The sequence below is a fragment of the Podarcis bocagei genome (genome assembly GCF_964188305.1).
Source record: "Podarcis bocagei genome assembly, chromosome: 13".
Classification (NCBI taxonomy): domain Eukaryota; kingdom Metazoa; phylum Chordata; class Lepidosauria; order Squamata; family Lacertidae; genus Podarcis; species Podarcis bocagei.
In genome coordinates this window covers 2,357,117-2,382,040 of record NC_138138.1, presented here as the reverse complement: position 1 = coordinate 2,382,040, position 24,924 = coordinate 2,357,117, and the positions used below count along the sequence as shown (strand labels likewise).

The window sequence follows — 24,924 nt, the reverse complement described above, 5'->3', positions numbered from 1 at the left end:
CCAGGTGTCCCCCATCTTGTATTTGTGCCTCTCATTTTTTTTGCCCAAGTGCAATACTTTACATTTCTCCCTGTTAAAATTCATCTTGTTTGTTTTGGCCCAGTTCTCTAATCTGTCAAGGTCGTTTTGAAGTGTGATCCTGTCCTCTGGGGTGTTAGCCACCCCTCCCAGTTTGGTGTCATCTGCAAATTTGATCAGGATGCGCTTGAGTCCATCATCCAAATCGTTGATAAAGATGTTGAATAAGACCGGGCCCAAGACAGAACCCTGTGGCACCCCACTAGTCACTCCAGGATGAAGAGGAACCATTGATGAGCACCCTTTGGGTTTGGTCAGTCAGCCAGTTACAAATCCACTGAGTGGTAGCATAGTCAAGACCGCATTTTACCAGCTTCTTTACAAGAATATCATGGGGCACCTGGTCGAATGCCTTGCTGAAATCAAGGTAGGCTACATCCACTGCATTCCCTTCATCTACCAGGCTTGTAATTCTGTCAAAAAACGAGATCAGGTTAGTCTGACATGACTTATTTTTCAGAAATCCATGCTGACACATGGTGATCACAGCATTCCTTTCTAGGTGCTCACAGACTGTCTGCTTAATGATCTGCTCCAGAATCTTCCCTGGTATTGATGTCAGACTGACTGGGCGATAATTATTTGGGACCTCTCTTTCCCCCTTTTTGAAAATAGGGACAACATTTGCCCTCCTCCAGTCTGCCGGGACTTCGCCTGTTCTCCAGGAATTCTCAAAGATGACTGCCAGTGGTTCTGAGATCACCAAAAATGTAGTGGATTCCATAGCTACCATCAATTGTGTAGTGGATCCCATCTACGTATACCAATTGTGGCAGATCCTAACTGCATACACACTCTAATAAGCACTGCAAGTTATCTTTTTGGATTTTGTGTGAAGAAAAACTTTGGTACTTGGAGACTGAGACAGAGGTTGAACTAATAAGAAAGATTTTATAGAACAAAGTTGATAAAACAGCATGCATCAGGAGGCAATGTTCTTTCAGGAAACAGTTAACCTATTAATAATTATACTAAATCAAAAGGAGGTGACAGGCTTCTAATCAAACACAGCTTCTTTTAATCTTCAGTTGCTGTTCAGTTATTTCACTTCAGGTAAATTTTACAGGTTTTTAGGTTTTAGATGGTAAATTCTTAGCTTATTTCCAATTTTGTTACTTCAGTTTCTTAAACTTAATTGCGTAGGTCAGAGGTCGGCAACCTAAGGCCCATGGGCCACAAGTGGCCCCTGGGGGTCATTTAGCTGGCCCATGGACCCCCACCCGTTCAGGGACCCCCGCCACCCGCCTGGCGCTAAACTGGCGCTCCTGCAGCCAATGGGAAGCTGCGCACGCCTCCTCCGTGCCGGAAGGAGTGCCGGAAATAGCGTTTGCACATTCATGTGCGTGCGCACTGTGGCCCACCGCGGTGTCTGCAGGACCATGAACCGGCCCAAGCCACAAAAACTTTGCCAACCCCTGGCATAGGCGTTTCAGCTTAATACTTTGGTTCTTAAACAAGGCACTACATTCTGTCAGCTTCCCCGCCTTATAGCAATCACACACCTGGGGTACTTCTGGCAGTATAACAGACCCAGGGGGTCCCCTCATCCCTCTTCACTGGCTTGGGATTCTTCTCTCCCCTCATGACTGACAGGAGACCCAAGGAGATGCTATCCTCACAGCTCTACTTCCCCTGGCTCAGACTCAGCCCTCCAGTCCACTCCTGTCTGAATACTCCTGTCTGTTAGGGGTGGCTAACACCCCAGAGGACAGGATCACGCTTCAAAATGACCTTGACAGATTAGAGAACTGGGCAAAAACAAACAAGATGAATTTTAACAGGGAGAAATGTAAAGTATTGCACTTGGGGGGGGGAATGAGAGGCACAAATACAAGATGGGGGACACCTGGCTTGAGAGCAGTACATGTGAAAAGGATCTAGGAGTCTTGGTTGACCACAAACTTGACATGAGCCAACAGTGTGACGCGGCAGCTAAAAAAGCCAATGCAATTCTGGGCTGCATCAATAGGAGTATAGCATCTAGATCAAGGGAAGTAATAGTGCCACTGTATTCTGCTCTGGTCAGACCTCGCCTGGAGTACTGTGTCCAGTTCTGGGCACCACAGTTCAAGAAGGACACTGACAAACTGGAACGTGTCCAGAGGAGGGCAACCAAAATGGTCAAAGGCCTGGAAACGATGCCTTATGAGGAACGGCTAAGGGAGCTGGGCATGTTTAGCCTGGAGAAGAGGAGGTTAAGGGGTGATATGATAGCCATGTTCCAATATATAAAAGGATGTCACATAGAGGAGGGTGAAAGGTTGTTTTCTGCTGCTCCAGAGAAGCGGACACGGAGCAATGGAGCCAAACTACAAGAAAGAAGATTGCACCTAAACATTAGGAAGAACTTCCTGACAGTAAGAGCTGTTCGACAGTGGAATTTGCTGCCAAGGAGTGTGGTGGAGTCTCCTACTTTGGAGGTCTTTAAGCAGAGGCTTGACAACCATATGTCAGGAATGCTCTGATGGTGTTTCCTGCTTGGCAGGGGGTTGGACTCGATGGCCCTTGTGGTCTATTCCAACTCTATGATTCTATGATTCTACTTTCCCTAGACATTACACTGTCTTCCAGTCTAAGCTCAGAGGCTCCTTCTTCTAGCTGTAGATATTTTCCTGAGCGTGGTTGTTCCACACAGACCAGAACCAGCTCTCCTTCTCTCCCTCCGGCTCTCTCTTCAACTATCTTACCATCTGAGCTCTTTCTCAGAAATGAGTCCTTTTATACTCCCTCCCAAAGTGCTGGCTCCACCCCCTCTGACTAGCTGTCTTGGTAGCCAATCAGAGAGAGGCTCCAGCCCTCTGGTGGAGTTCTGAGGAACTGCAGCCCCAGCCCCTGCTCTGGCTCAGCTGTCCTTCACGAGGGGCTCACAGCATCCACAGCCCAGCAGCTCTTGCTTCCTCAGTGGACAGCTTTGAGGTCAAGCGCAGAGCAAGTCATGCCTGTGTCTCCTCAGCCCAAATGCGCAGGCCTCTCCCATGCATGCCCCGCTGGGCCTCAGATTCTCCGCCCTAGGAGGATGTGGCATCTAGCCAGGTGAGGGGGGAACAGGTCCACAGCTGTTCACTTCAGACCCGCAAAGGCCTTCTGAATGGAAACACGACCGGAAGCCTGGAAGTTTCTGGCAGGACATTAATCTTGAAAGTCACAATAGGCGGCTGCTTTGTGTCTGGCGTCCGCAGGGGACTCCGCCCGCCCCCTGGGCACAGGGTACAAAGGCCATCCCAGCTTTAGGGACAGAGGTGGGGGAAGCCGTGATGCAGTGCAGGAAGGCAGCATGTTTTGCACCCCACCCGCTCCGGTCTTTGTGTCGGAGAGAAAGGGGGGTCCCCCTGGGACTGAGCTCAGAGCTGGGAGGATCCCCCAAAGTCATCCAGTGCAGGGAGAGAGGGCTGCTTGCCCAACCTGACAGGCCCCTGCGCTTTTGGCTGGGTGGTGAAGAATGGCCAGGGGTTCCAGTGAGAATGACTTGGTGGATTGGGCCCCTCTGAAGCCCCGTGTGTTCCAAAAACACCTTGAGCTGGGAAAGGGCTTGTGGAGGAGAGGTCCCCACAGTGACTAGCCATGGGGGGAGGGCAGCACAGGTGTGGGGAGGGTGGCTGCTCTTGCACTCCTGCCCTGTTTGGGGGCTTCCCATCGGGGCACCTGGAGGGCCACAGGATACTGGACTCGAAGGGCCGTCTTACGTTAAATATACATAATGGGTTTTTTAAATAATAATGATGATGATGTGGCATCAGAACTACTAGGAAGAAAACATACTCAAAGTTGTATGATGTAAGAGCTGCACAAAAGCTGTGTTTTCCAAATAAATAGAGGGAAGATCATGTAGAAAAATAAATGCAGCAAATCACATTGTGAAAGCCAAATTTCTCCATTTCATTGGAGGAAAGAACATTTTGTGTTTCTGAACCTCATCGAATCATAGAATTGTAGTTAGAAGGGATCCTGAGGGTCATCTAGACCAACCCCCTGCAATGCAGGAATTTCAGCTAAAACAACTGGATGCATAAGAAATGAAATTCCAACAAACAGCCTTCCTTACCCCCAGAGACACGTAATTTGTGTGTTCATTTCTCTGCCATAGCCAGTGTCCACATATTCTGGTACCACAATGAGAGGTTTAATCCCTTTAGTGTCTTCCATTTCTGGCCCATGGAAGGTCTTAGGGATGGAGAGCTTTGTTTCGTCTCCAGGCAGTCTTTTGCAGACAGCTGTGGCCTCCACCACCTTTGAACTACTCCATGTTGCTTATATTCCATTGTAATTTGGCCTGTTTGGACCAGGCCTCTGATGCCTTCTGAACAGCACCTCGTTTTCTCAGCCCTCGACAAAGAACTAACATTTTTATTCTTAATAAGACTGGGCAGCTGGAGAGGCCTTGGCGTTTGCTGCTGCCCTCGAAATCACAAACCCTCTGTCATCCAGAGGCACCATCCTTGCGGCCTCTTCCAGCCAGGCAGGGCCAACCGACAGCAGGAAGGGAAATGAATCATTGGTGCTTCAGGTGTGTCTGAAAAGCAAACGGGAGCATGGCCAGTGGGTGGCCCCAAATTTCAGTGGCCAGCAAACCAACGGAACGGGAACAAGCGGGCCTCTGTGTGCCTTCAGGCTGAGCTCACGGCCTGGCATCTCCCTAGAGGCCGGGGCTGCCTCCATTTCCCACCCTTTCTAGCTGATAAACCTTTGTGCATTTGGTGGCTAAACTTGGACAGCCAGGGTGGTGTATCAGACTGGGACCTGGGAGATCAGGGTTCAAATGTGCACTTGGCAATGAAGCTCATGGAGCGACCCAGAAGCCTGTCCCTGCCTCTCAGGGCTGTTATGGGGATTCCGTGAGGAGAGAGAGGGCCAGGTGTGCTGCCTTGAGCTCCATGGATGAAAAGGTGGCATAGGAATGGAATGGAAACATCATCATAATAACTAATAATAAATAATTTTGCATTCTTGCCATATCAAGAATTATAATAAGGTTTTAATTCAGGGTTTTGTTATCCCTGGAGGGCAGCAGACATAGCAGGAAGTCCTGTGTCTTTCCACAACAAATTTCTCCCCTAGTTTAGAGCATCAGAAGAGGCTGCTGGATCAGGCCAGCACCCGGTTCTCACAGGGGCCAAGCAGACCAATTCACATATTGCTTTGAAAATATTATATTTTATATATTGTAAAGGATCTTGATGCATGCAATAAACTTGTCTTAACTTGACTATTTCCTTCCCCCCAAGCCAGCGTGGCCAGAGGTTGCTGGTGATGGAGCTGTGTGGCCCCACAGCCTCCGGAAGGGGGGTACATTGCTGCCCCATTGCTGCCCTGGAGTTTTCCCAGGTTGCCCCCTAAGAAGAGAACTGCTTTTCTAAAACCTGCCAGACTCTGCAGAGAACTGCTACTCACTCTCATTTCTTTGCTGCATCAAGTCATTGGAGGATTTTAAGCAGAGGCCGCGTGTCCACCTGTCAGGGATTCTTCAGCTGTGATTCCTGCTTTGCAGCAGTGATGGACTAAATGACCCTTGGTAGTCCCAACTCTACAATTCTGTGATTCCAAGTCCCTCTTTCCACTCTCTAGGTCCCCCCCCCAAGCTTGAGGACTTCCCAAGAGGTCCTTGGCTGTCCATGGCAGGAGATGCCCCTTTGGTCGGATTCAGGGCTTATTCTCAGGTTGTTTGCTCCTACGACAACCTTGCATGGCGGGTTGCTTCTGACCTCTAGAATTTGCCCCCTGCCCCCTCATTGTTGGAAAGCTTGTGAAGGTATATCGAATAAGATCACACCTGCCAAAAGGAAAAGGTGCTTTGTTTTGCAGAACTGCTTCATGGCACACTCAGATGTGCATTTTTTTTCAAGAAAAACTGGAGGGCTTTGTGAGAGAAGCCTTTTTGCTAAACTGGTGCTCCCCAGCTGATTGGGGTGATGGGAGTTGAAAAAGGCTGCTGCGGGGGGCTGCAGCTTCTCCTCCTGTTACAACACCCCTAAACAACACCCTGTGAAAAGGAGGGGGGATCCCAGGCTGCCCCCACCCCAGATGAGCAGAGCCCTTGGGCAAGTGGACTGGATGGGACTTGGCAGCCACCAAGTGTAATGACAGGCTGCGTAATGAGAAGTATGCAAAGCCAGCGCGGTGCCTCTCCCAGGGGAGAGCTTGTCAGACAAGGCTGCCGCCAAGTAGAAAATCACAGGGGGATGGTGGCTTTTGCAGGTCTCCCCCCGCCCCCCCTCCCTGTCCTGCCAGAACTTGGAGGAAAGGCTGCACAGAACTGCCTTTGCCTTGATTACACGCGGAAGAGAAGAGGCAGAAGGCTTGGCCCTTTGGCAGATACCTTCACCTTTTATTGTGACTGTCAGACATGCGGCTCCAACTGTTGGAGGGCAAAATTCCTTCTCTCTCCTACCCCCCCCCCGGGGGGGGGAGATTTCTAGTTTCAGCCCTGAAGTTTGTTTACAATCCTGGTGCTTAGTTACTAGACCAGAAGCATGTGCAGAGGGCCTTCCCATCACCGCTACATCACTGCAACAGGTTTCAACTTCTTAGCAAGGATTCAGACCTCATTACCATAGCAATGGTTGAAATTAAAAGCACCACCTTGGATTTACTCCAGAGTGAAGTGTTTTGAACGCTCTGAAAGTGCTTTATTAATTCATTGGAGGTTTTTAAGAAGAGGTTGGATGGCCACCTGTCAGGGATTCTTCAGTTGAGATTCCTGCATTGCAGGGGGTTGGACTAGATGACCCCTTGGGGTCCCTTCCTACTATTCTGTGATTCTAATTATTTAGCCTGCTTCCTTTGCAGAAGTCTGGACCCAAAGCATCATCTAGTCCAACCCCCTGCAATGCAGGAATCACAACTATTTCTATTATTATTATTAGTAGTAGTATCATTGGTCACATGTTGCCGATTGGGGAGGCTTTCTGAGCTGGGGAGGCTGCCTGGGGGTGTTTGTGACGGCGGCTGCAATACCTGGGCGTTGGCCTCTTTCAGCTCTGTGGGAGTGGGCCCTGAGCAGAGATGTGTAGAGCTGCTCACTCAGTCTCAGAGCATCCACCAGAGAACACAGGTTAGCAGCAGGTGGACTGAGAAGTCATGGTAGATCTCTGGGCAACTTGCAGGAAGGATTTAGCAGCATCAGCCTCAAAATGACTTGCTCCGGATTAGGCTGGTGAAATGAAGAGAGCTAAGCCAGAAGTTGACTCTGGTGGGAAAGGATGGTAGGATCAGTTCCTTTCTGGTCCTGAAAACAAATCCCTGGGCTCAGAACCAGAGCTGGACTTTGGGCCTCAAAGGTGCCGCCCGCTGCCTCTCACACTTCATTCTAAAAAGTGGTTGTGGTGCCTCCAATACTTGTGCCCAGTGCAACTGAGCTGGCCATGCCCCCCTAAAGAGGCAGCCTTTTCTTCCTTAGCACACAATTTGCTGTTCCGGAAATCTTTGCCTTGGTGACGGAGCAGCTCAGGGCCCCCTGAAACTTCAAATCCTCCTGCCTCTCTACATCCCGAGGAAGCTGGACTTTGGGTGGGGTTGGGCTGGTGAAAGCTGCCCTTGTTTCCTTGCCCTGCTGGCGTCTGTGCCGTAGAGCAACCACATCTGGGCGTGGGTGGGCTGGTGGCCAGCCCCACCGTCCTCTCCACAGCGCTCTTTGAAGCAGGCCCTGGTGGGGCGGCTGGCAGATGGGACAGAGCAGCAGCAGCAGCAGCGTAGAGCTCCTCCAGCCTCCCTCCTTTCCCCAGTTCCTCCCCACATCACTCTCCTGTGTGCCTGCGGAGCACATCTGGCACATGGAAATTGTTGCCGTTTCAGCCCAGGAGGACGAGCGCCAGGCAAATCCAGCTTCTTTGCACTCGAGAGCCCAAGGTGGGTGGTATTTGGAACGCAATTAGAGTTTCAGGTGGGATGGGGATTTGCACCCAGAGCCAGGTCTGAAGTTGGGCTGGGGTGGTGGGGTCCTTGCCTTTGCAGGCATCTTCCAGGCCCTTTCTTGGCACAGGAACACAGGAGCTGACTTTTCCTGAGTCAGACCCCTGGTGTCTACACTGACTGGTAGCAAGCCCTCGGGGGTTTCAGGCAGCCAGTGGTCTTTGCCATCGCTTCCTGCTCCCTTTCAGTGGCAATGCCTGGGATTGAACCCAGGCTCTTCTGCATGCACGGCAGATGCTGCGCCACTGAGCTATGGCCTTCTGCACGTTCAGCTTTCATTTAAAACAGCCAAAGGAACCCAACACAGCAGGTTTCTAGTCCTCTTCGTTCTGGAGGCACAAACAGGTGTTGTTTTGCCCTAATGGCTTGGTAAGAGTTAAAACTGCTCCCGCCACAGAGTTCCAAGGTGATTGACAAGCCCTTGGTGCTGGGGGTGGGGGGGAAGTTCGCTGAATGTTTTAAAAGTGAAATCAATTTAATTTAAGCAGATTAGTATACCTGCAGTTGGCACTGCAGTTCCATACAGATTTACAGGCTCTCGCCCACCCCCCAGTGTACACTTTTAGTAGAAATGATTTCAAGACATTTTGGTGACCGTGGCAGAAATCCCATGGGGATTCCGTAGGGACTACAGGAACTGACCCTTTGGTTCTTTTTTGATGTCTCCAAATTTTGCCATTTGGGGCATAGGCAGGAATATGTTTGTCTGGAATATGTCTTCAAAAAATGAAGACTAGGGATTCCCTGAGCTTACAGAGTCCTTCCTAGGACCACGCCCCGCCCCCAACTGTCATTACTAAATATGTGAGCACACAACATGAAAGCTTGGATGCGCTAAAGGTCTTTGGACACGGATGTGAGGATGCAGCTAGGATTTCAGCAGTTTAGCAATGGGACATAAGAAGAGGCAGAGGCCATCTCGCCCAGCCCAGACAGGATTTGCCAAGGAATCCCTAGAATCATAGAATCATAGAATCATAGAATCATAGAGTTGGAAGAGACCACAAGGGCCATCGAGTCCAACCCCCTGCCAAGCAGGAAACACCATCAGAGCACTCCTGACATATGGTTGTCAAGCCTCTGCTTAAAGACCTCCAAAGAAGGAGACTCCACCACACTCCTTGGCAGCAAATTCCACTGTCGAACAGCTCTTACTGTCAGGAAGTTCTTCCTAATGTTTAGGTGGAATCTTCTTTCTTGTAGTTTGGATCCATTGCTCCGTGTCCGCTTCTCTGGAGCAGCAGAAAACAACCTTTCTCCCTCCTCTATGTGACATCCTTTTATATATTTGAACATGGCTATCATATCACCCCTTAACCTCCTCTTCTCCAGGCTAAACATGCCCAGCTCCCTTAGCCGTTCCTCATAAGGCATCGTTTCCAGGCCTTTGACCATTTTGGTTGCCCTCCTCTGGACACGTTCTAGTTTGTCAGTGTCCTTCTTGAATTGTGGTGCCCAGAACTGGACACAGTACTCCAGGTGTGGTCTGACCAGAGCAGAATACAGTGGCACTATTACTTCCCTTGATCTAGATGCTATACTCCTATTGATGCAGCCCAGAATTGCATTGGCTTTTTTAGCTGCCGCGTCACACTGTTGGCTCATGTCAAGTTTGTGGTCAACCAAGACTCCTAGATCCTTTTCACATGTACTGCTCTCAAGCCAGGTGTCACCCATCTTGTATTTGTGCCTCCCTGCGCTCCTGTGGTTTCCAGAGACTGGAGGCAGAGCAGAGCCATGGTGGCTAACAGCCCTTGATAGCCCTCTCTTCTTCTAAAGTCATCCAAGCTGGTGTCCCTTGCAGCCTCCTCCCCAGTTCAGCTCTGCGCTGCATGAAGAAGGACTTTATTTTCTCTGTCCTGGCTGAATCCTCCAACATTCAGCTTTGTGGGATGTCCAGGAGTTGTTGGGGGGGGGGGAAGCTTCTCACTCACTTTGTCTCTAAAATAAAAAGTCCCAAATGCCGCAACCTTTCTTCATAGGATCCTTTTAGTGGCCCTTTTCTGAACCTTGAAAAGCTTGAGAAATCTGCATTTGGTTGTGTAATACATATATAACTTATGGACTTTGGCTAATTTGGGGGGAAATGCACACAAGCCGCACATTTCCAGGGGGGTGGAGAACCCACAAGACTTGGGACTTAGATGCTCCACACTCTACATCCGGATGTCTTGATTTATATTGACATGCCACCTTTTCTTTCTCTTATTATTTATTGCTTGCTTGCTTTGTATATACCGTATGATATAATCTCCTGCTACTGCCCTTTTGGGTTGTTAACAATGTTAAGAAAGATTTGCAAAAATTGTGGCATGCTCCCTTCTGTTCTGTATTTTATTCCATTCCTTTTCCCTCTCCCAGACCAGGTGTGAGCCTCTCTGCCCCTCGCCACAGCCCTCATGGCAAATCTGGAAGACGCGGCCCACGCCAGCCCCAGTGAGTCTGCCGAGAGTCCGAGCGAGGAGCTTTCCCCACAGAACGACTCCTTCCCACTCTCCTCACTGGCCAACCTGTTTGAGAATGAGGAGGGAGCCCCCTCGGCCGAGGCTGCGCGAAGCCCCCCAGGAGCCGGGGATGGAAAGCAGAACCTCCGGATGAAATTCCACGGGGCTTTCCGCAAGGGTGTTCCAAACCCCATGGACCTGCTGGAGTCCACCATCTATGAGTCTTCGGTCGTGCCGGGACCCAAGAAAGCCCCCATGGACTCCCTCTTTGACTACGGCACTTACCGCCATCACCCGAGTGACAACAAGCGGAGGCGCAAGAAGGCCCTGGAGTGAGTATGGCGGCTGGTCCGGCTGGATGGTGGCGTCTTCTTGGGCTGCAAAGGGGCTGGGAGCTGAACTCCCTTGGCTGGTGCTGGGTCGGGGCAAGCCGTTCAGCCTCAGAATATAGAATGTAGGATGCAGAGCTGCAGGGGTGGAAGGGAGCCGAAGGGCCATCTAGCCCAGGACTCCTGCAATACAGGGGTCACAGCTGAAGAATCTGTGACCGGTGGACAGCCAACCTCTGCTTAGAAACCTCCAAGGAAGGAGTCTCCACAGCCTCCCGAGGGAGCCCATTCCATTGTCAAACGGCTCTTACTGTCAGAATGTTCTGCATAATGTTTAGCTTTAGTTCTTCCTAATATTTAGTCAGAATCTCCTTTCATCTGCAGAATATATCCCAAAGAACATTTTATTAAAACCCAGAAAAGGGGAGCAGTCAGAAAAAAGCGTAATGATGATTCACCCTTCACCTGCCGGTCTCAGGGCGAGTTAAAAAGAGGGTCTGTAGGGAAGGAGCTGGGCTGACCTGAGTCCTTTGCAGCTTTAAACACAAACACCTTGATTTGGGCCCAGAAACAAACTGGGGTTGTAGAAAATCTAAAGGGAACCCCGGCCAGTCATCTGGCTGCTGAGCCACAACTATATGCTGCCCCTGGGAGCTTACACTGAAGGGTGGCTCTTAAATTATTGTTATTGTTCCTCTATTCTTATTAAAATTTTATACCCCCCCTCCTTCTGAAGATCACAGGGTGGCTCACAACATAAAAATACAAACAGAGTATCTGTAATGTCTGAAAAGTCTGTCCTGGGTGTGAGATGCATAATTTCCAAGGAAGATCCCTGGAGTTCTGTATTTCCGTCTGGACCTTCCCACTTTTTGCGGTTAATTTCCTGAACAAGTTGAAAATTGGGGGGTGGGAGGAAGGGAGTGAGGAACGACCGCCAACACAGTTTTGAAACACCGCTAGAAAACAAGCATTTTGCAGGATTCACCACGAAAGGGCATTTTTGCAAGACTGTTTCTCCAAATGAATGTCTTGGGTGGTGGGATACATTCCCATGAGGGGCCATTTATCACCTAAGCAAACAATTGGCAGAGTGTATTGCAAAAGGCAGTGTGTGCACTGACTTGGCAGGACATCAAATTCAGGATGAAAAAGGGTGTTTCATTCTCCCCTCCTTCAAATTCTGACACTAAAAATGTACCCTGTTGGTACATTTTGGTAACAGAGGGAAAAAAGCAAGAGGGAGAGTTGGGTTTAGGAAGCGATACTGGAGCCCAGAAGAGCTGGTCCCTGTAATTGGTGATGTGATGATAAAGAGAGGATCCTTGAGCATGTGAAGAATGCCTCTCTCTCCCTCTCCCCCCCCTCTTTCTCTCTCTCACCTCACCTGGATTGGATAGCCCAACTTGAGCCCTCCCTGTTGAAACCCAGCAAGAGCTCCTTCCCCTCCCCCGCTAGGGAGAGCATCTTGTTCCCACATGGTTCTTTGGGGCAGGTGTGGCAGGAGTGGCGCCTGGTCAAAGAGTCCTCTGTCGAGCCCTCCTGCTTTGGCTGTGGATGGGCCTGGGGGGTGGGGGGAGAGGCAGGGTTGCACCAGCTAGATGAAAGGGCTGCTTGAGGAAGAGGGGCACGCGGGTGCCAAAAACCCCATAAGGTGCCAGGAGGCCTGGGGTGGGCACACTGCACCCCCCTCTCTCTCTGAGGCCCAGCCCCATCCCTCCTCCAGGCTGCTTTGGAGACAGAAGATGGATGAGGTGGAGAAAGGGGGCATTCATTGTGGGAGGCGATAGATACACCTTTTGCTCCTCTGTGCCAAGGAACTCCAAGAGTTCCTGCGCTTTCCCAGGTTTGGCTTCCTGGGAATGAAGGCCGATGGAGAGACGGGGGTGTTTTATTTGCACCTCTATACAACCTTAACAGAGGAAGGAGGGACTCAAGAGCAGATCTTGCCTCTCCTTTAGGGCTTCAGGGAAGCCCCAAGGCACAGCTTTGGGGTCTCCAGAGAGTACGTCCAGCCTCGGTGTCTCCAGCTTCAAGCATCAGCCAAAAACTCTCTCACACAAACTCCTTGGCCTGTTATTCCCCACCCTAGGATGAGGAGGCATCCATCTCAGTGAGGTGGGGAAAAGGCCTGCCCATTTGTCTCTAGGGCAACCCCTTCAAATATGTAAATGATGATACTATCCTGACCAGCCAAGGCCATTACCTTGCAACAAAAATTGTGTGGCTGATTTAGAGGCTTGTTCTGCTAGACTGTAAACCTTCCTGGATACAGAACCATGGATTTGGAAGGAACCTACAGGTATCGTCCAGACTGACCCCCCCCCCAATCTATAACTACAGGGTGTATATAAACAAACACAGAGGCCAGAGATCAGCCCCAAAACCTATTTGCAAGGCCTGGAATATGGGTTACAGTGCCCTTTTGCAGCCCCGAACAACCAAAGCTGCCCCTCCCACATCTAGGACTGGAAGCTGAGGCGTCAACTCTGCAGGGTGTGGTAAATCCTGGCAACTTTGTAGTGGACTTCAGTTCCTCCAGGCGGCTCTGTTGCCTGCCACCTCTGAGGCTTGTTTGGCCCAGAGCACACGGAGGTTTGCTCACCAGCTTGCTCCATCCCCAGGAAGAAACCCCCCAGCACCAAGGGGCCTGCCCCTCACCCGCCCCCCATCCTCAAGGTGTTCAACCGGCCCATCCTCTTTGACGTCGTCTCCCGGGGCTCCACCGCTGACCTGGACGGGCTCCTGCCCTTCCTGCTGACCCACAAGAAGCGCCTGACAGACGAGGAGTTTCGAGGTGAGGGGGACGAGAGGCAGGGGCACCCAGGGGTGAAGGAGGGTGTTGAGCAGCCAGTGGCTGAGGTGTGCTGCCAGGGGAGCTGGGTGCTCCCTGGGCAGGGGACCTGTGGCTGGCATGAATTCTGCAAATGCAGACTTACTTCTTTAGCCTGACGAGGGCTGAATCGACACTGACCTGTTTAATGTTATTAGCACGAAATTAGATATATCATTCTAAAATGTCACAGGGCATATGGGTAAATTAAAAGCATTTCATTAAAAGCTGTCTGTTCTTGGTTCCTCTGCAGCGCCCTCTGGTGTCTCATTTTAATAATGCATTATGAATGTTACAAGCAGAATGTAATGTGTCCATCTGTGATACGAAAACCAATCCTTAACCCTTCCTTAACATGATAAACCATGAGTGTAGATCAGCCCCAGGCAAGGGAAGGGAAAGGGGGGCAGCAGGGTATCCCTGTCCTTGAGGTACACGTGGCAGGATTGTTTATTTTATTGCATTTCATAGAACCCCAGGATTGTAGTGTTGAAAGGCACCCAAGGGTCCCTTGTCGAATTGCCCGCAAGGCAGGGACTTGTATCCCCCTGTTTTCTCCAAGGAGCTCAAGGTGGCATGTGTGCGGTGTGTCTGGGCGAGAGGCAGTGACTGGCACCCAAGGCCACCCAGGGAGCTTCATGACCAAGCGGAGGTTTTGAACCCGGGTCTCCTGGGTCTTCGACTGACATGACAGCACACTGCTCAGTTCTCCTCCTCTGCTTGAGATGGGCAGGAGCTTTTCCAGAGCATGGCCGGCGCTTCAAATATCAATTGTGGGTTGTGCTGTGGAGGCTCCTCGTGCCCAACAGGTTGGCCAGGTTTTTGTTTTGTTTTTTTAATTGTTTCAAAATCTGTTTGGCCACAGACTACAGTGGGGCAGAAGACGTCTGTGCCTGTGCCTGCCTTTAGAAGCGAAGACACTTCCCCTGTTTATGCAGGTTTTTCGTTTTGTTTTAAAAGACCTTTCTCCAGCAGCGGGGGGGGGGGGGGAGAGAGAGAAAGAGACCCAGCCTACTGGATCATGGCTCCTAGCCCCCTGGCAGTCCCAGGCAGCGGACGCTATGAACGCCACTTGCGGAAGGCGCAGGAGGGCAGAGATGCTGCTGATGCTTGGGGGCTTCCCATTGGGGGCTTCCCATTGGGGGCTTCCCATTGGGGGCATCCTGGTGGCCACTGTGCAAACAGGACGAGATGGGCCCCCACTGGCCGCACCAGCCAGGGCTTCCATTCTGTTCTTAGAGCATTCCAATGAGATTTCCTCAGGTGGATCAGAATTCTTAAAAAGCAAAACAATTGACAAATACCTTGTCGTGCTGTTCAATCCCTTGCTCTCATTCAGCTCACTTCACAGCCACAGTCCGTCTTGAGCCCAAGATTCTGTCCAGCTTTAGGTTTCTCTCTTTAAATATAAGCTGTAGAAAGCAGCTTTAAAACACAAAAATATGGCTCAGAATGCACTTAACTGCTCGTGCCCAGCAATATTGATGATGTGCAGCCAGGGCACTGGAACATCATGCTTTGCACATGCTCAGTGCATAGGGGAGCATGCAGAAGAGAGGGGAGTGGACCTCAGTTTGTCAGCATAGGGTGATGCAAATGCACATATAGAACCATAGAATTGTAGAGCTGGAATTGTAGAGTCCGACCCCCGGCAATGCAGAAATCACAGCTAAAGAATCCCTGATGGATAGCTATCCCACCTCTGTTTGAAAACCTCCTAGGGAGACCATTCCATTGTCAAATGACTCTTACTGCTAGAAAGCGACTGGAGAGTGTCTACAGTTCCTGATGAGGGTTGGAGAGACCTGGGTTCAAAACCCCACTCACTCAAAGGTTACAAGGTGAACTTGGGCCAGCCACTGTCTCTCAGACTACCTCACAGGTCTGCTGTGAAGTTAAAAATAGAAGGTGGGGGGTAACAACATACACTGCCCTGAGCTCCTTGGTGAAACGTTGAGAGGTGAACATTGTAAAGGAGTAATTGCTGAGCTCCTTGTCTGTGATGCCACATCCTGTTCTGTCCATCCCTCCCTGCTCCCACCCAGAACCCTCCACTGGCAAGACCTGCCTCCCAAAGGCCCTGCTGAACCTCAACAATGGCAAGAACGACACCATCCCATTCCTGCTGGACATCGCGGAGAAGACAGGCAGCATGCGGGAGTTCATCAACTCGCCCTTCCGGGATGTCTACTACCGAGGTGGGAGGGGGACTCTGGCAGGAGCAGTTGGGGGGGGAGGCAGCTGCTCCAAGGTGGGCACTGGGGACTGTGCCTGGCGACTGCAGTGAGCTTGGCCTCAATCCCACCTTGAAATGATTGTCCAAGGGGCCTCAGTCCCATGCTTGAGTCCTGGTCAAGCCAGTTCTCTACAGGCTCCTTTTCCCCATCTTTTTACTTTGGTTCTGCTATCCAAGGAGAGTGAGAAAGAGCTGAACGCCCAGCCCTGAGATTCCGCCAGGCACTTCTTTCTGGGCTTCTCAGTCCTGAGAGCCAGAAACTTGTTTGTTTGTTTTTAAATGAACACTATTATTATTACAGTGGTATCTCAGGTTACAGACGCTTCAGGTTACAGACGATTCAGGTTACAGACTCCGGTAACCCAGAAATAGTACCTCGGGTTAAGAACTTTGCTTCAGGATAAGAACAGAAATCGGGCTCCAGCGGTGCGGAAGCAGCGGGAAGCCCCATTGGCTAAAGTGGTGCTTCAAGTTAAGAACAGTTTCAGGTTAAAAACAGCCCTCCAGAATGAATAAAGTACTTAACCTGAGGTACCACTGTATTTATTAAATTTATCAATCACTTTTCTTGCCACAGAAACTCAAACCGACTTATAATATTTTAAGCAAAAAACAAGCACATATATACATTAAAGCCAGCATCAAAAAACAAACTCCAGTCTACGCTAAAACATCCCACCCACGCAGGAAGGCCTGGCACTTAAAGATTTGTAATGATGGCGCCAGGCAAGCCTCCCCAGGGAGAGCATTCTGCAAGGAGGGAGCAACCACTGAAAAGACCCCGTTCTTGTCTTGCCACACGGAGCAGGGCCTCAGGTGATGAGCACAGGCTCTGGGCTGGTTTGCATGAGCTGAGCTGGTCCTTGAGGTACTGGGGTACTGAGCCATATAAACAAAGGCAGGCAGGGGGGCCACACCTCATGCTCCACCCACTTTCCCCTCTGGCCACACCTACCGCTGGCAGGCGAGATTCCAAGTGAGCTGAATTGACCAGGCGGTGGCACACGGGTCTGATTTGTGGCGGAATCGCAAGGAAACATGTTAGAGGGGCCACAGGCTTGGCAGCGACTAGATGGGAGATTGGCTGGCAAGCCTAGTGGTGAAGCCTAGTGGCTTATGCCTGAATGGTGGTTCGGGTTGTGTGTCCCCTCCAGGCCAGACTGCACTGCACATTGCGATTGAGCGGCGCTGCAAGCACTACGTGGAGCTGCTGGTGGAGAAGGGGGCAGACGTCCACGCACAAGCCCGGGGGCGCTTCTTCCAACCCAAGGATGAGGGCGGCTACTTCTACTTTGGTGAGGGAGGCCTCGAGATCCCTCCATGGGGTCTGTCCTGATTCTCTGCTGCTGCTGCTCATGAATGTTGTTCTTTTTGCAAAAGCATATAAAAGAGGAGCTTGCAATCTGATTCTTTTTCCAGCAGAGAACACAAGAGAGGTGGAGAGAAAGGCATGGCAGAATGAGGAGAACAAACCACACCTACAGATGTTGTAGGTCGGGTTAACTGGAGATGGAGGTGCATTTAGGTGCCTGGAGACAGGAGATCTGGAGGCAGACAGGGGCACCGAGGAGGACAAGTTTTGCCAGGGGCACATTTGGATTTTAAGCAAGTGCCATTGGATCCGTCAACTAGGGAACTCCCTGCCATCGGAGTCGGTGATGGCCACCAACTTGGATGGCTGTGAAAGGGGATGAGACACATTCTTGGAGGAGGTGATGGCTCTTGATGGCTCCTAGCCCCAGTGGCTCTGCTCTGCCTCTGCTCTGGAGCCAGCGCCAGCCATGCTTCTCCACAGCAGTGGGCAGGGGGCTCTTGTCCTCAGGTCCAGAAGAGGCACCTGGTCGGCCACTGTGAGGACAGGTGCTGGCCCAGTTGAGGCTCCTTTGGCTGGCCCAGCAGACTCTGCTGATGCTCTTGTGTTTAGGAGTGGGAAGATCACCCTCTCACCACCAAGGGAGCAAAGGGAATGATTTCAGAAGATTTGTGGGTGTCAGGGAAAGACCTCAAGTGCGCCCTTGTAAGCATTCAAGGAGGGGGTGCATTCAGTGAGTGAGAATTTTAAGAAACAGGCACCCCCCCCATAAAAGTCAGTTGGCTCTTGCAAGAGTGGTGGAGCCTCTGTGCATTGCAACACCCAAAGGCCAGGGGCCCCTTTTCCACCCAGGCTTTGTGGAGACACATCCATCCAGCAGCCCTGGAAGCAGAGTGCTCTCTGACTGATTTGGTTGTCTTTCTCTTTTCCATAGAATCATACAATTGTAGAGTTGGAAGGGGGACCCTAAGGGTCGTCTAGCCCAACCCCTGCAGTGCGGGAGTCACAGCTAAGGAATTGCTGACCAACAGTCACCCAACCTCTGTTAAAAAGCTTCCAAGGAAGGAGAGCCCACCCTTTCTGGGGGGGGGGGTCTGTTCCACTGTGCAATGTCTGACCACCAGAAAGTTATTCCTAACGGCTTGTCGGACTCTCCTTGTCATTGGACTCTGTTGGCTCCGGTCCCCTGCTCTGGAGCAGCAGAAAGCCAGCTTGCTCCATTTTCCGTCTTCCATCTTCCCTCTTTCCTTCCGCCCTCCTGCCCAGGTGAGCTGCCCCTCTCCTTGGCGGCTTGCACCAACCAGCCGCACATCGTCCACTACCTGACGGAGAACGCCCACAAGCAGGCCGACCTGCGGCGCCAGGACTCTCGTGGCAACACGGTGCTCCACGCCCTGGTGGCCATCGCAGACAACACTCGTGAGAACACCAAGTTTGTCACCAAGATGTATGACCTGCTGCTCATCAAATGCGCCAAGCTCTTCCCAGACACCAACCTGGAGGCTCTGCTAAACAACGACGGTCTGTCGCCGCTGATGATGGCTGCCAAGACGGGCAAGATTGGGGTGAGATCCCTCCCCGGAGGGGGGGAAGGAGCTGCTTGGAAAAAAGCCAGCCCTGTTGGCCCAAGGCCCGGGGGCAAACCGGGTGCTCCAGGGCGAACAACCTCACAGGGTTGTTGTGAGGATAGGAATGTAAGAAGTGGCAGCTCTGGAACAGCTTGACTATGGATTCCAGCAGGCATCTTCATGCCACTCTTTTCAGTTCCTGACAAAAATATTTTTGTTTAGACAAGTCTCCCTGGATATGGGGAATGTTGGCATCTGGTTTGTTTGTTTTTTAGCTTATCACTGATTTGAATTACTTTTTGAATATTTAAATCTGCTGTATTTAAATCCTTTTCCTGCTAATTTTTTTGTTTCATTCTTTTTGTAAACCACTTTGAGGGTTTGCTTTGACAGTCATGGGGTATATAACTTTTATGAAATAAATAAATTAAATTAAAATAATCATGGGGGGAGCCGTGCCTAAAGTCCTGAGCGACTTAGAGGGTGTAGGGAGGCTCCACACGAGAGCAGGTGGGCTGCCCAGGTAGCATCTCCAGGGAAGAGGAGCTTCTGAGCGGGCGGGTGACAGAAAGGGGCCTCTTTCGGCCAGAGACCCTGGGGAGTATCTGCCTTCCAGCCCAGGCACCCTTCAAACACAATTCCCATCAGCCCTGGCCGTCATGGGGGCAGGACTTGTAGTCTGGCTGGTCTAGAACAGCATCCCTGTTGAGGCAGGACAGGCTCCCACCTTCTGGAAACAGCTGAAGACATTTTTCTTCCAGCTGGCTTTCCCAGCTGATTGCCACCCATAGCTTTCTCTCCCATGGATTTTTCCACTCCCCGTCCAAAGCCATCGTGGTCTCCTGCAGAAGCGAGCTCCAGAGCTTAACTATGCATGGTGAAGGAGCCCTTTCTTTCCCTGTCCTGAATCTTCCGTTTCAGGTCCCAGAGGATGTCCTGCAATTGGGGTGCCTTTCCACGTTGGTGGACATGGCTGCCTCCTGTAGGAGGGAGTTCCGCAGTTCAGCTCTGCGCTGCGAGGGGAGGGCCTTCCCGTCATCTGCCTGACCTGGCTTCCCCCTTGTCTTGCAGACCTTCCAGCACATCATCCGGCGGGAGATCAAGGACGAAGACGCTCGGCACCTCTCCCGCAAGTTCAAGGACTGGGCCTATGGCCCTGTCTACTCCTCCCTCTATGACCTCTCCTCGCTGGACACGTGTGGGGAGGAGGTCTCGGTGCTGGAGATCCTGGTGTACAACAGCAAGATGGAGGTGGGCAGAGAAGGAAGCTGCAGATCAAGGCAGCTTGGGTTGACAGTGCTGGGCCTTTGATGGGGCAAGCGGGGGCTGCCGCCATCTTTGTTCACCGGGCCCCTCTCCCCGCAGAACCGCCACGAAATGTTGGCCGTAGAGCCCATCAACGAGCTGCTTCGGGACAAGTGGCGAAAGTTTGGGGCCGTTTCATTCTACATCAGCGTGGTCTCCTACCTCTGTGCCATGATCATCTTCACCATGGTGGCCTACTACCGCCCCCTGGAGGGCACTGTGAGTACTGCACCCACTCCACCATGGAGCTCACGAAGGCTGCCGAGCGGGGCAGAGTGGCTGTGATTTAAATTAGGGTTCTGAGGTTTGGGGCGCAGCCTCCCATTTTCAGTTCCCATGATGCCCTAGCAAAAAACTTATGTGCTGTGCTGGGGCTGGTAAGAGATTGGTAAACGTGCAGTGATTTGCTTTGATCAGGCATTTGCTTGGCAGGGGGTTGGACTCGATGGCCCTTGTGGTCTCTTCCAACTCTATGATTCTATTCTATGATTCTATGAACATGGTAAATAATGAGGAACCCGTGACTTATCAGCTTGCTTTATTTATACCCAGAACTTCAGTCTGGCAATTCCGCAAGAAAAGTAGTGATCGGGAGTGAAAAAGCTGTTCAGCCCTGCATTTCAGGGGGGTGGACTAGGGGACCTTTGGGTTTCCTTCGAAGTCTACAATTCCATCATGCTATGAGTCTATAATCTCTAAATGCTTCTTTAACTTGGAGCGGGGGAAGTATTGGAGTTGAGTGAAATGGAGGAAGCCCCTCAGGCTTAAGGGAGGCAAGCAATGGGCTCCTAATTGGCCTTGCTAATTAAACACCCTAGTTTAGTGCAGCAGCTCCAGCACAGAGAGACGTGGGTTCAAAGGGACAGGGAGGGTGTGTATGTGTGTGACTTACCTCACAAGTTTGTAAGTTCCCTGGAGAGGGTCAAGCTCAGGATAGATAAATAAATCACCAATGAATAAACTCTGACTTATAAAACAAGTCTGTATTAGACATTGTATCTATGGATAGGGTAAGAATGGCACCTCCGGGTTCAAAGACAACCCACCTCCATTGATTTGACACTTGGGATTGAGAGTGAGGCAGGGGGAGCTGTTTCCATCACATGAGCATCACGAAAGCCATCTTCCGATATCTCAAGGGCTGTCCCAGGGAAGAGGGAGGGAGATCACTTTCTCCTGCTCTGGAGCGGGGTGCTCAAACCAATGCCTTCAAGTTACAAGAAAGCATTAAGGAGGTTAAGAGCTGCTCAAGAGTGGAACAGACTCCCTTGGAAGGTGGAGGACTCTACTTCCTTGGAGGTTTCTAAGCAAAGGTTGGGTGGCCAGAGATTCTTCAGCTGAGATTCCTGCATTGCAGGGGGTTGGACTAGATGACCCCACGAGTCCCTTCCATCACCTTGTGACCTTCCCAGAGGTGCTCTTTACCCAGCTGCTGTTGGGAAGGCAACATGCTGAAGCTGGCCATCCCGTTGGAGCGTGGCCATTGCTGTGTGCTTAGCAGGTGTCTTTCGGCACAGCCTCTCAGCACTGTCTATTCCCCTCTGTAGCCCCCGTACCCGTACACCACCACCACCGACTATCTGCGTCTCGCCGGGGAGATTGTCACACTCTTCACGGGCGTCCTCTTCTTCTTCACCAACGTAAGTATGAGCTGTGCGTTACTTGGCAAAGGGGTCTCCTCCTCCTCCTCCTTTCCCCCACCGTTGCCCCCTTCTTCCTCACCAATTTAGCAGATGTGTTTTTCTTTTTCCCTTTTGTGGGCTCCTCCTGCCATTCTGTGGCCTGATTACAGAGCTTGCAGGCCACATTCTCACCATACTTTTAAAGTGCTTTTATACTGCTTCAAACAGTCATGGCTTCTCCTAGAGAATTCTGGGAGCTGTAGTTGCTGAGTGGTGAGCAAGACCCTGGTTAAGCCTCTGTGGAAATGGTAGCTCTGGGGGCGGGAAGTAGGAGTCCCTCTTTAGCCATGAATGTTTGCAGGGCTGCCAGTGTGCTTTACTTTCATGGTGTGCATAAAAGGTAAAGGTAAAGGGACCCCTGACCGTTACGTCCAGTCCAGTTGCGGCACTCATCTCGCTTTATTGGCCGAGGGAGCCGGTGTACAGCTTCCGGGTCATGTGGCCAGCATGACTGAAATATACTCAGAGTCGCAAAGTGATTTCATGCTCTTTATTCCGCTCATAGTGGTGAGGAGGAAGAATGAAAGTCCCCTCAAAGTATCTGCTTATATACATTATTTACACAATGGGCTGCACGTGATTGGCTAATTCCGGAATTCTCCTGTAGGCCAATCAGGTTGTGGATTCACTTCTATCTGCAGCATGATTGGGTGGTTCCTGTCGACCAGTCATACTGCTGCATTGTTCTAGGACCAATCAGACTGCTGCATTCTGAATCCTATTGTTCTAGGACCAATCAGACTGCTGCAGTTTGGATCCTATTCAACTCAGTACATAACACCCCTCCCCTCTAAGTTCCAGTCCTGCCCGGGAGGTCGCATTCATAGTCCTCGAGGTACGCCGGCGGCCTACATGTGCGTTGCGGCCTGGGGTGTTCCTTGGTCCGGGGTTCAGGTTCTGGCTCGTGTTCCAAGGATGCTGGCTGTGATGGGGCTGTTTGGTCTGGTGCAACCGGCTCGCTCAGTCATGGTTCTGGTTCCGGTGACCTTTCCGCCTCGCAGGTCCTCTCTGTATTTACTGATTCTGCCTCTCCTGCTGGCTCCTCCTGTTCTATGGGCCTCATTGCCCCACTGTTCCCTTGGGACTCCTCTGACCTGTCCTCCTTCTGGTTTTCTCCTGGGAATCGTCGCTGTATCTGGTCGCAGTGGCGGCGCCAGCATTGCCCCCCATCCGTTAGCACCTCGAACAACATGGGGCCAGTGACGCTGGTGACTGTGGCAGGTACCCATGCTGGGCCTGCCCCAAAATTCTTTGCGTACACTGGGAGGACTTCCGGGGTGGCGCCACTGGCAATGGCGGACTCCCTCTGAAACGGAGGGACAAGCTCCGCGAGAAACGGGTCTTTCCCGCTACGGCAAAGCGGGGACCCTTTAGAAATCACAGGCGGATGAAGCCTGTGACCTTGGGACTCGGCGGGCACCCTTAGCGCCCCCCAACCCGCAAAGGAACCCAATAATGGGCTCCGAAGTGAAGAGGAGGAAGTGGCGCGGTGCTGAGAGTCTACCGCTATTTCCGTGGAGCGAAGCCGCACAGCCGCTGCCGGGGAGCGCTGCCTTCTTCCTGGACAATTTGGATTCTAAAAAAACAACCATCGTGAGTACCTAAACCTTGGAAAATCGATTCACAATTCAAGGAATCAGGAAAGAAAGGAATCGGGCTCAAAATTCATTACAATTCGGCACTGAAACGGAAGGTCTAACAGGAAGTCAACCTTCCGTTTTTCTGTAGTCGGAACAAAGCAAAGACAAAGTAAACTGGAGTCTTGAAAATCATTTTAAAGGAGCGGATTTCATCGCCTAAAATAGCTGAACCCCCCCTTAGGTAGCAGGAGGAGAAGGGGGTGCTTTCTTTGAACTGTTTTAACCTGCAGAAGTAAGTTTAAAATAAAGTAATTTTCCACCGTCCTGACCCAGGGAGCGGGGTGTCAGGATTGACGTTTGAAGCTCATTGACCAGGACAGAAGCTGTTTGACAGATAGCTAAAAGAAGGGAAAAAACTGGAATTTCACTGTCTTTTTTTTGCAACTTAAAAATAACAACGATAGACAAAGTATCTAAAAGTAAAAGAAACTTTGGGGCTGGATTTGTAATTTGTAACAGAAGTTTTCCCTCTAGGGGGGGATAGTGAAACTGTAACTAGGGAATTTCCAGCCGCTACAGTATAACCCGTGGGAATTGAGTGGTGACCTTGAAGGACAATGTGCTCAGAAATGTTGTGTGCTTTTCTCAAAACAAATGCTTTACTGGAAGAAATTCATGAGGGAATGAATTTGATGACTGATTTGGTTGGAAATCTTAAGCAGACTGTGGGAAATCTTGGACAGGCAGTAGAAAAAAGTATGGAGTTTACCCAGGAATTATACCAGGACTGTGCCTTGTCAGAACAGAGGAAAGAAGAAGATTCTGCTGAACTTTGGGAGTCAGAAATGGAGCCACAGATGGAGGTTGTGGCCCTGCAGGAACATGAACCTTTGGAATTGGCAATTGACTTTCGTAAAAATCAGACTCGGAAAGATGAAGTTTCGACTGGACTGGAAATGGGGGGTTGGATTGACCCCCCTGAACAGGGACATAAGGACTTTCCGAGTGTGGTAGTGGATTGTGAGAGGCTTGGAGATATGGGGATCCCAAATTTTGGAGGGACTTTGAAACATGCATTTAAGTACTACATGGAGCTCAGTTTGGACTGTGGAAAAGGGACCTTTTGGTTTGAAGGAGGTAAAAGCATTATTAAATTGGAGACCACACGTGTGAAAAGAAAACATGAAGAAAAACAGTGGAAGGGACATGGAAGGGATTTAAGAGCCTCGGATATAAGATCACCAGGTTAATGTGCCAGCTTAATGGGATAAATGGACTGACAAACCCGGGACCTGGGGGAAGGGACGTTGGATGAAGACTTTTATCTTTTGTTATTAGGACAATTTTATATAATTGATGAATATTAGAAGGATGCATGAAATGAAATTGCTTGGCTCTGGTATAAAAGTTTAAGGGATTAGGAAAGAATATAACGGTTAAGAGAAATTATCAAAAATAAGCTTTAGGTTAAGGTTTTTTATAAGACAATGAGGAGAATAGAGTAAGGTAATGTAATGAAAGATTAGAATAGGGCAAAAACTTGATGGTAAGGATTTGCTGAACTAACAAATTGAACTGGAATACAAAAAAGGGAGGGATGAGGAGGTCTGGGGAAATAATGTATGAAGATATGTTACGAAAATTAATGTGTT

General features: G+C 50.6%; 2 protein-coding genes across 6 annotated transcripts in view; one reads left to right on the top strand and one right to left on the bottom strand.

The window, feature by feature from the left end:
- The window catches only part of LOC308572488 (putative CENPB DNA-binding domain-containing protein 1), a 258,614-nt gene that overhangs the window by 18,361 nt on the left and 215,329 nt on the right, over positions 1-24,924 (bottom strand). The gene's annotated exons all lie outside the window — the stretch shown is intronic.
- TRPV4 (transient receptor potential cation channel subfamily V member 4) overlaps positions 1-24,924 on the top strand; it is a 53,828-nt gene that overhangs the window by 12,081 nt on the left and 16,823 nt on the right. For 4 of the 5 annotated variants that reach the window (XR_014001769.1, XM_081168506.1, XM_081168505.1 and 1 more), the window contains 8 exons: positions 10,345-10,759; positions 13,381-13,553; positions 15,635-15,787; positions 16,980-17,120; positions 18,404-18,702; positions 19,777-19,956; positions 20,071-20,229; positions 21,558-21,650. Coding sequence is in view for 4 of the 5 variants with exons in the window: in XM_081168506.1 (XP_081024632.1) it covers positions 10,383-10,759; positions 13,381-13,553; positions 15,635-15,787; positions 16,980-17,120; positions 18,404-18,702; positions 19,777-19,956; positions 20,071-20,229; positions 21,558-21,650 (1,575 nt within the window). In the remaining variant the exon portion in view is untranslated. Of the gene's footprint in view, positions 1-7,646; positions 7,921-10,344; positions 10,760-13,380; positions 13,554-15,634; positions 15,788-16,979; positions 17,121-18,403; positions 18,703-19,776; positions 19,957-20,070; positions 20,230-21,557; positions 21,651-24,924 lie in introns of those variants that run through there. The other variant, XM_081168507.1, reaches the window with a different exon arrangement.